The sequence below is a fragment of the Pinus tabuliformis genome, chromosome 5_1, assembly GCF_031772625.1.
Source record: "Pinus tabuliformis cultivar Carrire ecotype Pingquan chromosome 5_1, CPIR1, whole genome shotgun sequence".
Lineage (NCBI taxonomy): Eukaryota > Viridiplantae > Streptophyta > Pinopsida > Pinales > Pinaceae > Pinus > Pinus tabuliformis.
In genome coordinates, this window is record NC_142305.1 from 540457549 (window position 1) to 540471183 (window position 13635).

Below are 13635 nucleotides of genomic sequence, written 5' to 3' on the forward strand. Positions count from 1 at the left end.
ATGAATCTCCATGGGTAAAAATCTTGTTATATGTTTTTTTTAAATGTATATATATTTAGCTTATATATTAATTTTTTATCATTAATAAACAATAATTATTATTTTAGATAAAGTTATAATTTAGTTAATTCTTATTATTTTTTTAATAGTAAGAAACTGGAATATACCATGAAATAAGTGTTTTGATGCTTATTATGAATTGATGCCTATTAACATTTACAAAAATTTGGGATTATGAAAATGATTTTATAAATGGTTAGCTAATATAACAATATTATGAATTGATGCCTATTAACATTTACAAAAATTTGGGATTATGAAAATGATTGTATAAATGGCTAGCTAATATAACAAAAATTTAGAATTCCCGGTATATTCAATACACAACAAAAGAAATGAAATCACCATCTTTTAATACTTTTTCCCATTACTTTGAAATTCAAACAAAGGCCATGAACATTTTTTCTAAATAACCTGGTATTGTTACAAATGGAACAAACACTACACCAAGTGTTGTTTTAGAAATTGCCATTGTTACATTATTTATTTCAATTTTATGTATGTATCTATTTATATTTATTTTGTTCAATAATTTATGAATATCTGCTCAGTGATAGAAATCTACACCATCTACAAGGTGCATTCAGATATTACAAACAAATTTTCAATCACAATATCTTCAAGATAAATAAAACCATAATCAAATAAAATTTATAACATTAATCTATAATCTAATAATATATTATTGTCCCTCAATTTACCGGCATTGAGAAGGGAACCATATCGGAAATTCGAGTATGCTCTTCCCATTATAATCAAATCCATTTTCTCCTCATGCAGATATTTCTCAAAGGTACTAACATTTGCCGCCTGAAATAATTATAATGAAAACATTAAGAAATGAGTATGATTATTTTGTTTTGTACGATGACTACTATAATAGAATTATTCTCTGGATATGCATTCTGACATCCCTATTGATTGCTTTCTGGTTCCAGTGTTGTATAGAGAGCAATGAATGCAACTGAGAATAAGATTGCTAGGTTCAGGATCAATGAGAAACATACAAATAGGGAGAATGAAATTCAAACTATTTTGCGGGGACATCCTCTCCTGCTTGTTGCGAATGGAAGCCACTAAAATTTTTCCTGAGTTTATGGGTCAAGCCAACTTCTTCTTCGAACTTTGGGCATCCATCCCCATGACTTGGGGTTCCTTCCAATTGCCCAAAGCAGCGGGTTCAAACCGAGAAATCCGAGTTGCTTCGGTGAATTTCCTTGGCAGCTACACAAAACGACGGAAAACTTTCTCTATGCACAATCCAACAATGGCTAGGGCTTCGCCATCTGAATTTTTTTTTATCGCTCAAACTTGCTTCGCAATCTGAATGTTTTTTTTTATCGCACAAACTTCCCTTCACGTGGACGACAACGGCTTCGATCTTGCTCTTTATTTCACAGCCCTCACAACGACATTGCTCTACTACCTGAGGATATTCGTGTTAAAACCCTGACAATGTGTCAAAGAAACCTCCATGGTCCAAGGGATCAAGGTCAACAACGACCCTCCAACACCCCAATACAATAGGCCTCTCAAGACAAAGAAATCTCAAGAAACCTCCATAAGGCAAGGAATCAAGGTCAACAACGACTCTCCAATACAATAGGCCTCTCACCCTACAACGTTTTGATAGAAACCTCCATGGTCCAAGGGATCAAGGTCAACAACGACCCTCCAATACCCCAATACAATAGGCCTCTCAAGACAAAGAAATCTCAACTCAAAGAAACCTAAAGAAACCTCCATAAGGCAAGGAATCAAGGTCAACAACGACTCTCCAATACAATAGGCCTCTCACCCTACAACGTTTTGATAGGAAGACACCATTACAAAACTTCATCATTAAGGTAAAAAGTACATTTACAAAATCTTTTAAAATTGTTGCCATTCTTAACAACCTGTATGTAACAATGGTTGTGCAGGGAAGGCGCTATATTGCCATTAATCATTAGCTGTAATTAATATTATCATATGTTTCAAACTCCCTCGTAGTAGAATTTTTCATTCAATTAGTCACCATTTTGCTACGTCCGAGTTAAGAACATTATAATTATTTTTATATATAATATAGAGTTTCAATTCAAAATAAGAATGTCCACCAATGTTGTAAAATTTGTTTGTTTAAATACGTTTTTTTAAAACCAATATATATATATATATATATATATATATTAAATTGCAATTTTAAAAAAGACACCCCCTTTTAGTATGAACCCTACTGTTCACACGCATACACATACAACATTTGGTTCAGCGGCTGTCTATTAGAGCAAGATAAAATGTGAGTTGATCGGATTCCTACTCTTATTTATGTTTGTTCGATAAGAAATCGAATTAAATCATCAGTCTGGAAAGCGAGCCAAGCAGGCAATTTGAGAGGACATGAGAGGAAAATAGCACCAGCCAGTGCAAACTAAGTGAAACAGCCATGTATTTTTCCCTCTTAGTTTGAAAACTTGGTAATCTAGCCTTTGTTGACAATTTCATTCAACATTATGATGACTAGAAGGGGCAGTCAACCTACTTCAAACAATTAAAATACTTTTCTGAAATAATAAAAATAACTGCACCAAGTGTACCTTTCAGAAATGAAAAATTGTTGGCCTTAATAGAAAGATCGTGCCGATTAATGGAAAGTCTGTTTGGAAGGGGCCTCAACCACAACAGAGAATGTGCATACAAATTTTGAAGGCTGGAAAGAATCTGTTAATGTTACATAAGAAAGCGCTGCCAAACTATTTCCAGGAGATGGTGAAAGCAACCATCTTACACACTAATCCCCAAGATCATCAGTATGCCGTTAAGTCTCATCCAGGACAACATGTAGCAGCACATCAGGGAACATTAAAGGTGAAAATAAGATGGCTTCATGGTAGACTACATAGTACGCCAAAGCAGTGCACATTTGAGGAAATTTTGGAGATGCTATGGGGTAATATGACCTTTCAAAAAAGATTGAGGTTCTTGACAAAACAAGACTAGGAATTCAATTAGCAAGAACAGTAATTAAATGCCAAATATTTGTATTACAAGCAATAAGCTGAAAATTATAAGATGCAGTCACAAACACAAAAGTCACTAAACAGTTGAGATCAAACTACCAAAATTCCTATTCTCATCAAAGCCAGCTGTTGTACAGGAGTGTGAGTTGATAAAGACATGACAAAACATGCACAGAAACCCTAAAAAGGCTTATGCAACAAAACTGGACACCCCTGGGAAGACCTCAGGTAGCACTTAAAATATATAGCTCTTTCTTAAGGTAGTAATGAATTTACAAAGTAATATCTTCATAGTAATAGGATCTCTAATGTCTTCCACTCTCATCTTCATCAGAGTCGCCACTTTCTCGAAAACGAGGATTCTTTTCCTGCACATTACACATTTTTTATGAGGGAAACAATAAAATTTAAACAATAATAACCACCTATACAAGTCAAGCACTATAATAATACCAATAAATCAATATTGACAGTTAAACCTTCACAGAAATCTGCATACCTGCCTAGATCTCTTTGATACATCTGTTGTCGGCCGATCATCTTCGGACCTATAGCGTTTCCGACTAGATTCTGTCCAAGCAAATTATGATGGGTTACTCTCACAAGTTAGTGCCCAATGCAATTAATGTCAAAATACACTATTTTTGAACACAGCATCATATAAGTATGAGTCATGACCTCCATAACCTTGTGGCTGCACTGAAGTTACCACCATTGGGACTCAGCTCATGGTATGAACAGACACATATAGAGATTGAGAATATTTATCTATCTAGAGACTAAAAGACTTCAGATCCTCTCTCCCTTTCTCTCTCTGTCTTCAGAGTCTGTGCATGTCTGTGTGTGTCATGTAGCATGAACATACAGACATAAAGCAACACAAACAAGTTCTCTGTTTTGCATTCAGTATTTCAAGTTTCTATGCAGCATAGTTCTCTGTTTTGCATTCAGTATTTCAAGTTTCTATGCAGCGAATTGAACAAATAGTAGTACGTTCTTTCAGCAACTAAATAAAACTTCACAAGAGGCATACCTTTTCCATGTCGGTGAGAACCCCCATGACCTCCATATCCTCCACCGTGTCCATCTTAAAACAGAGTATAACAATTCAATTTCAGTACTTGTATATAATTAGATTCAAACAGTTAAAAATCATAGTCATTTAAATATTTAAGCTGGATTTTTCTCCATGTACAATTTGTTAATCAAGCTAGAATGATTAATTTCAATAACAATGTTACAGGTAGACTATAGAGATATTACATAGTAAAGCTTCAATTGCAGTTCATTAGCTCAAGTGTGGAGCGTTTTCAATAAGTTATTTATTCCTTCAAATATACTGTTAGTTCTTAATATTTATTTATAGTAATTAGCTCTCCAATACTTCAGATGCAGCCTTTGAAGTAAAAGGTAGTTCAGGCATCAGACATACGTCCACAAACATGAAAAGACACACATTCAGGTGAGCCACCTCGGAAATATGACACAAAAATACCATGCACAAACAATTGCATTCACAAATACAATTCTATTTGCATGCAGTGTAAAATTCATCATTTGACAGGTGACAGACGTTGTATTTTAAACTCAATCATGCTGTATCTGTTCCTTGCTATTATTTGAACATAGCTGACAAACAAAAACAAATTAGTGTGTAATTACTATTGAAAGGTCAATATCAACAGAGAGCAAATGTAGATAAAGAGAAGCTAAAAAATTGGGAAAATAGTAATACATCACAAAAGAACAGAACCTTTGATGGGCAGTTAAAACTGAATATAATTTTTCAGTGGTTGTAAAATGCAACTTGGTGAAATGCAATAATGCAATGAAACATGGAAATTTTTTAAAAACAGTCCTAGAATCTCAAGCATGGACAATTGAAAATTTTACAAGCTGGGAAAGGATAGATATTGATGATTTGTATCTGATGGGAAAATGGTAACGGCTCAATTTGTTTCAGATATATGTAGAAATCTTAACAAAAAGGTAAACCTGTAGAACATGTGAACATATAAAATATAGCCTATAGGATACAAGATGCTCAAGAAAACAAGATACAGGCATACAAATGCAGAATGTTAATTTGCAGAAAGAAACGATGATGTCAAAGAACCAAAATGAACAAAAGTTCCTCCAGACAAGATGTAAATTGCCTTCTGGACAAGAAAGCTGAACGTACACTTCTATGCAAATACTCCACAGAAGAAGAAAATTGAATTTCAGGTTATTAAGAATGTAAGCTGGATTCCAAAACACGTCTGATTTTCTTGGCAGTCATGATGCAGTCCCACAGTGGCCTGCTTAATTACCCACTTTCTAGAAAGGCACCTCCCATTAGCCATTCCCATACCTCAAAACTCTATTCAATTATCAAATGGTTACAGGCTAAATAATCTTAAACGAACAGAAAACACACTCCTGTGAGTAACTCAGATTCCTCCTACTGCATCCAAATATTCACCCTACGCTTAGTGATATTGGCATGGTTATAATTAAATTCAGGCTGGCATATATTCTCAACACATCACAGTGAACTCAACTTCCACCTACTTACACTAGCAGTTCCCTTCTAAACCAAAGGACGATCAGAACAGGCGATCTCCACTCAATAAGAATGTCGAACGATTTACTTCAGCCTTTTCACTGACTTATGACCTTCTCTAACGCTATCTCCAGATTTCCTATGAGTCTTCACTGAAACTGGATCTGGTAGCGTTACCCTTCTAGTTGATTATCCAACAAGCTAGCATCACTGTTCAGGCAACAATTATTTATGCTTCTGGGAAAATCTAGAGCACAATTTTCAGACATGCACCCTTTTGTTGATTGTGCACATCTTCAACAATTGAACAATGATTTGCAGGGATTAATTGAACTCAACATGGTTCAATTGACACATTGAAAATCTATTTCTGGGCGTCCAACATAGATAACGGAGAGCACATTTAAAACCCATTTTTACTTGTCCCACAGTTAATCAATGTTTCCAGCACTTGGATATTTGCAGTGATCTTCAATACCGAAAAGGCAATTTCGATTTGCCACAATTCCACTCATCTTCTTCTATCATTCCTGATATCGATCCACACATTATTGACCTAATTTCACACACCTTATGGGGTGTTCTCTGTCCTGGCCACTCTCTCCTCACTACAGATCGAATTCTCAACTTGATTGCAAATACTGATTGCTGGAATTGACAATCATATGCACTGTAAGTTACCAACTATCCACTCCTTCAGAAACAATTATTCTATTGACAAGATAAACCAGAGATATTTGCCATACCATAAGCACATAATTTTCCATCTATTAATTGAATTCAAATATACATCAAACTTGACCAGATATACAATGTGGGCACGCAGCCCTGGTCTCTTCTATTCATGCTCACTCCACACACGCCTACTCTCTCCTTTCTCAATCTACAAATATTTTTATGCCCGTAGGCTTACAATATACACGAGATAACTCCAGATTTTGTAGATCCATAATATCCTCTATATCCCTCTGATCTCTCGCTAATTCTTAGGATTAAATCAAGTTCAACTAACCTTATCTTCTACACACACTAATTCTAGATTTCTCTAGAATTATTACAAATTTGGAACTAAAATATAATTTAATCAAGGAAACCCACTTCCTTTTTAAAAAAATTTGATTGACCATCTTCGATTAAAATCAATTTGCCAAGATGTCCCTACATCATACAACCAAGGTTCAAATTGTTCATGGACTCCTGTCCATGGGGTCTCCACTGGGCTGCTGCTTTTCTGTAACATTGCAGCAGTTACCAAATACCCTTTGCAGATGCATTTACCTGGATGGATTGTTGTTGCCCATTTATTTTGCTGCAACATTCTTCTCCTCTACTATCCTGCTGCATTGTTTGCTGCACATTCACCTTTCCAGGATCCCATCTCTTGTTCTGCTGCCCGCTCAACACCTTGTTGATGCAATTACTTTCAGCCCACAGTAGCTTGTGGCTAACTGTTCCCGTCTCTTGTTTTGCTGCTTGCTCAACACCTTGCTGATTCAATTACTTTCAGCCAACAGTAGCTTGTGGCTAACTGTTCCCATCTCTTGTTTTGCTGCTCGCTTAACACCTTGCTGATGCAATTACTTTCAGCCCACAGTAGCTTGTGGCTGACTGTTCCCATCTCTTGTTTTGCTGCTTGCTCAACACCTTGCTGATGCAATTACTTTCAGCCCACAGTAACTTGTGGCTAACTGTTCCCATCTCTTGTTTTGCTGCTAGCTTAACACCTTGCTGATGCAATTACTTTCAGCAAACAGTAGCTAGTGGCTGACTGTTCCTCCAATTTCATGGCAACTCTCTCTGGTTACCTCCTCCATTAGTTCCCATATTTCCTCAATTTCTTCCAGCTCTTTGGCTTGCTAGTATACGTTACTGGCATAAGGTTTCTGCTGCAAGTTTTCACAAAAATTTTGTATGGCCATTGCCATTCCCAGATCTTCATGCTTGTGCTCATTCTCAACAAAACGTAGCATCCAATGCTGCATATCCTTAAGCTGCAAATTTAGTCTATATGACTGTTCCACCAAACTCAGTTCTTGGACCTTATTAAAATGACAGATTTGCAGTAAACACTTTATACTTCTTTCCATGGTTTTGCACCAATGATCATCTGTACTGCCATCATCCTTCACTGTCATTCCTCCTTTAATAAGTTCCATGCTTGCTTCTTTCTAGTCCTGCATAGCTGCTTCCAAAATTTCTGGTACTTCATCAGTTGAAGTATCTTCAAACCAGCTCATTGTTCCCTGTACATCTTCACATTCCTCGATACCTGCAGACACAAACCATTCATTAGTTTTAAAAATTTGAGACTCATCAGCTGCTTCATCCTCTTCTTCACCAAACACTGGTCATTGTTCCGGTTCACAAATGCAAACATCCATCTCTGCTACCTTGAGCTCTTTTTCCCTCTGCTGAATGCTCAACCTGTGCTTCAGCTTTACCTGTAACTTGTGTCACTTTACCGCCTTCCGTAGCACCCATCCACGTCTTTGATCTTCAGCATCTTGTTGTAGTAGCTCCATAAGCACATTCAACTGTGCCTACACCTCAGTGAGCGCCTTCTCAAACTCTTCATCGCTCCTCTTCCTCATGCCAACTGCTTTGGCATTCTCTTTCATTTGATTGTGACTTCTTTCTGAACCCTTGACATGACTATTAGTAGTCATTCTCAGTGTCTCACTCCCTTCTTCAGTGAACTCTCTGTCTCCACTTGTGAGCTGCAATCAAGCCAACACCTTACCAAGCTATCTCACTGAGCTTGGCCAATGGTTCACTTCACTTGAACCTTCCTTCTGAGCACTCCTTGCTCTCTTGGCTGCTGCATTTACCTTACTGAGAACTTCCGCTTATCCTCTTCCTCTTCAGCAATGTTAATTTACTGCTAGGGTTCTGTCACAAGTTCCTTCGCATGAGAGCTCTGTATGCTCCCTGTCATTCAATCACAGTTTTCAGATCTGTGATGCTGCAATTCTGAATTTCATCTCTAAAGACCTTACCCACTCTGATTTCTCCTCCAATGAGCATACTGCTCTGATATGACTAATGATACAGTCCCACAGTAGCCTGCTTAATTACCTACTTTCTAGAAAGGCATCTCCCATTAGCCATTCCCAGACCTCAAAACTCTATTCAATCATCAAAAGTTTACAGGCTAAATAATCTTAAATGAACAGAAAACACGCTCCCGTGTGTAACTCAAATTCCTCCTGCTGCATCCAAATATTCACCCTACACTTCGAGATTGGCATGGTCATAATTAAATTCAGGCTGGAATTCTCAACCCAGCACAGTGAACTCAACTTCCACTTACACTAGCAGTTCCCTTCTAAACCAGAGGACAATCTGAACAGATGATCTCCACTCAATAAGAACAATTTAGCTTCAGCCTTTTCACTGAATTACGACCTCCTCTAACGCTATCTCCAGATTTTCAATGAGTCTTCACTGAACAGTTTCGTTTGATCTGTGTATGGATGGCATCAAACTTATAAGATTCCAAATCTCAAATTCTGACCCTGATTCACCCAACGTTGAAACTGGATCTGGTAGCGTTACCCTTCTAGTTGATTATCCAATGAGCCAGCATCACCGTTCAGGCAACAATTTTTTATGCTTCTGGGAAAATCTAGAGCACAATTTTCAGACTTGTGCCCTTTTGTTGATCATGCACATCTTAAACAATTGAACAATGATTTGCAGGGATTAATTGAACTCAACACAGGGTTCATTTGACACATTGAGAATCTATTTCTGGGCGTCCAACATAGATAACGCAGAGCACATTTAAAACCCCTTTTTATTCGTCCCACAGTTAATCAATGTTTCCAGCACTTGGATATTTGCAGTGGATCTTCAATCCTGAAAAGATGTTAGTTTTCGTAGCATTGTAGGTGTTCTAGTGTCGAAACTTTGTGGAGAGGCTAAAACACAGGAGTTCTCCATAACCCAAAAATTGTTTCTGGAAAATCCACCAAGAAGTGTCTCAATTAGATTATTAGCCTATCTTTAAATATTTCCTAAGTCTAAACTTAGGAAAAGGGGTTAATTAATCAGTATTAATTGAGAAAGGTGTGAATCGTTTAGAAACTCACATAGATTGACTAGGAAATAATCTCAGCCATTGATTAAGATTTAATCTTGGCCGTTGGAGTCCCACAGTGAGATTATAAGAAGTCGATGGGTAGATGGAGGAACACACTCAGTGTGCGAGTTCCTTGGCAGATCGAGCTACCCAGTTGCAGAGATCTAGCAAGGGAGAAGTTTGAGCCAGAAGGACGCACAAGTGAGATTGAGGGTACACCAGTTGTAGATACTCAGTGATCAAGGCAGATTGATTTTCCAGTAGCAGGTGATTCAGCAGTGAGATCGAGCTAGTGATCGAGTAGCAGGTGTCAGAGGGGCAGAGTAGCAGATTTCCGGAGGAGTTTCCAGTTCTGGAAGAGTTAGGAGAGAGGAGGTCGAATATTTCTATAGAAAAGGGCCACACTGCAGGAATTCGCGCGTGATCATAGGGATTTGCAGGTAATTGTAGGAATTCACGATTACAGGAACTCGCGCATAATTGCAAGAATTCGCAATTACAAGAATTCGCAGTTATAGAAATAACTAGTGGATTTGCAGAAGGGAGAAAAATTCTCTAGAATATTTTTGCCAGTATTTCTCTCAGATTGCATTAACAATTGGGCATCCATAGATTGTACTCAGAATTTCTGCTACTACATAATAATAATAAAACCCTCATCTGCTACACCGGTTTTCCCACACTAGGTTTTTCCTGAGGACATTTTGTCCAAAAATAACGGTGTTATATTTTTTTGTGTCAGTGTTTCTTAGTTTCAAGTTTATCTTCCGTAGTATTTTTTTATTTATGAAGGTTGTAGTGTGATTAATTCGTTGTTTCCGTAGCAATAAACTGATAAATTTATTTACATTTAGAAGAAATAATTCTAGTTGTTACAATAGGATTTCAATAGTTGAAATTTTCACATCGTATCAGAGCATTGTTGATCAAATCAGAGGCTCGGAGACGAAGAGGGAGAAAATTTCGCAGTTCAGAGGGAGATCTGAGCAAATCTTTCCTAGATCTATATAGAGTGCAAATTGCAGAGACAGGGGCTCAAACAGAAATAGTAGGGACTTCCGATAGGAATTCATGCGTAATTGCAAGAATTCACGATTATAGGAATTCGTGCATAATTGTAGAAATTTGCGATTACAGGAATTCGCGCATAATTGCAAGAATTCGTGATTGCAAGAATTCACGCGTAATTACAAGAATTCACAATTACATGAATCCATAGTGTGATTGCAGGAACTCGCATAAATTTTTGGTGGATAGACGGTTCTAGTGAGCAAATCAAAAATTTCATTAAGCATATTTGGGCGCAGTAGGTTGTAGCTAGACCATCGGTAGCAGATAAACGCTATGGAAGATAAAGTGCACACATAGAGGGAGTTTCTCTCAAAGGGTTTCTAGTTCAGAAATTCAAAATTTTCAGTTGCAAATGGCAATAGCAACAGGCAGGTTTTCTCACTCTAGAAGGGAGCGTGAATAGCATTGCTAGCAGCCGAGCAAGGAAGAGAGGGAGCTTCCAAGTTTATTTTCTCCAGTTTTGAGTTTCCAGATTTTGCAGCTTTGCAGGGATGATCATACGAGATTGCCGAAGGAGGTCGTGCAAGTTAGCCAGAATGCAGATCTGGGCAACTATTCGACTTCCAATTGTCGAAAACAAGTGCTAGAGGAAGCGCGAGTTGTCAGGTGCGAGTTGCAAAGAAAGGAAGGGTCCCAGCCAGGGACCAGGCTCAAACAGAAATAGCGGTACACCAAATCTAGGAGGAGTATAAGACTCTAGTATGCCATATTGGGCAGGGTCCAACGCAGTTGCAACAAGGAGATCAGTCAGATCAATTCTGATTGTTGCAGCTAGACCATCACCTTTGCTACAGGAGCCCACAGTGTCATAGTAGTAGGTTCAGCGTCAACAAATGCAAATTGTCAATATGCAGTTGCAAAACTAGTTCCAATCAGTACTCGAGAGACAGTTGCAGGGCTAGATGCAGTGACACAGGCAGTGTGAATTTCCTAGTTGCAGTATGCAATTGCAATTCCAGCCAAGAGATTCCCAACCTATGTTGCAGGGGAGCGCCCCCCCCCTCGATCCCGCTCCCAATCCGCGCTCCGGGCGGGAGCGACCCGAGAGCGTGCTCCCGAAAAGGGAGCGATTTCGGGAGCGCGCTCCCTAAAAATTGCCTTTTCGGGAGCGTTTTGCCTTTTTTGCAGTTTTTTTTTTGTAGTAATGTTCGAAATGCAATTTTTTTTTAAAGAAACAAATAATTTTTGAGTGGGGCAGCTTAATGATCAAGTCTATGTCCCTAGTATTGATATGCTATTCATGGTAATGTTAAATTCTTAAAGTAAAAGTGACATTCTCCTTAATCTTCATTTTCATCCTTTTACTTAAATTTTTAACATTACCATGAAATGACTCAGATGTTTGAGAGTGGTTTCGGCCTCATTGGATTTCATATGGAGAAAGTAGAATTTTAGATTTCATTCAAAATCCAGCAGACTTATCAGTTTTTCAAGATTTCAAGATTGGGGGATTGCAATGTTTCCATTGAATTTTGTCATGTATTAGGGTATGGAACTTGTATTTAATCAAGAGCACCAATCCCTCTATGTACCTTGATGTTAGTGACATTGGTTGTCGAACTCCTCTATCATGACCCTCCTAAAAATGTACGCATCACTCAAACAAAATCTTGACTTGACATGCTATGCTTTTTCTATCTTATGTTAATGCTTAGAGGGTGATATTAATGACAAAGATCCCTATACAGATACAGAGGTAATGACAAAGATACCTCTGGATATTAATGCTTAGAGGGTGATATTAATGACAAAGATCCTGATTTTCCAACGAGACTAAAAATTAGACATTTCTCGTGGTGGCAAGAGGCCCAAGCATAAGAAATAGATAATATATTTACTTCTCTTTTCTAGTTTCTAGTAGTTTTTATAACTATTGACTCTTTCATATTTATTATGATATTTTTTTAAACAATATATGACAATTTAAGTTTGAAGTTGGCAATTATAACTCATTAGTAATGAATTATGAATATGATGCTTCATGAAAGTTGAAAGTTGTTTCATTTCATTTCATGTTAGATATTATTTGTTGTAATGGTTACACTTAGCTTACAAGTACAACTTTGGTGATCAATGATGATAAATGTTATATATTGAATTTTGAAAGCTTGAAACTTTAAGATTGATGAATCATGAGACTCAATATGTTGTATGTTACTAACTTGTGGACGTGGTTGATGAAGATTATAACTTCTAGATGATTGTTGTTATATGGATCAATCTATGTTTTTTTTATGTTTTTTATATCTAATTCATTATTCTACATGTTTTTATTGACATATATGTATCAAAATATAAAAAATATATATATTATATAAAAAATGCTCCGGGATTCGCTCCCAAAACGGGAGCTTCTAAAAATGTCGCTCCCGCTCCCAAGTAACATAGTTCCCAACGCAAAACTACACAATCCAGTTTCCAGTGTAGGAGGATAGTGCGAGTTTCCAAGAGAGAGCAGAGAGATTTCCCATTGGGAGATTGAGAATCGAAGGGAGTCTAGATTCAGACGAAGCAGCCCTATGGAAGCTAGTACTTCAGGATCTAGGGAGATCATACTCACTATTGCAGTAGTTGTAGCAACAATGCAGAAATAGTTGCAGAGCAGTAGCAACAGTAGTATAAGTAGATCAGAGTTCAAAGTCACAAAGGTTGGGCAGGATCCATTGAGGTGTCCTCATGAATCATTACCTTGCTACGGGGGCCCACAGTATTCAGTAGCAGGATGGATCAGCGCCAGTGATGTAGTGAGATTCCAAAGTGACAGTTGCAGTCAGGTGTTGAGGAGCGCAGAGCAATGTTGACAATAGAGCAGGAGGCTCAATGCAGAGTTAGTAGCAGCACAAATTCTTCAGTGGACAATGTAGAGGCTAGTAGCA

At 37.6% G+C, this 13635-nt stretch overlaps 1 protein-coding gene across 2 annotated transcripts in view; it reads right to left on the reverse strand.

Annotated features, from left to right (window-relative positions):
• Positions 1 to 3045: 3045 nt before the first annotated feature.
• Positions 3046 to 13635, reverse strand: part of CBP20 (CAP-binding protein 20) — a 171142-nt gene continuing 160552 nt past the window's right edge. For both annotated transcript variants that reach the window (XM_089432422.1, XM_089432421.1), the window contains exons 6-8: positions 4096 to 4149; positions 3562 to 3632; positions 3046 to 3430 (exon numbers count right to left, since the gene is read on the reverse strand). In XM_089432422.1, coding sequence (XP_089288548.1) covers positions 3368 to 3430; positions 3562 to 3632; positions 4096 to 4149 — 188 coding nt within the window. In that variant the 3' untranslated portion in view covers positions 3046 to 3367. The remainder of the gene's footprint in view (positions 3431 to 3561; positions 3633 to 4095; positions 4150 to 13635) is intronic.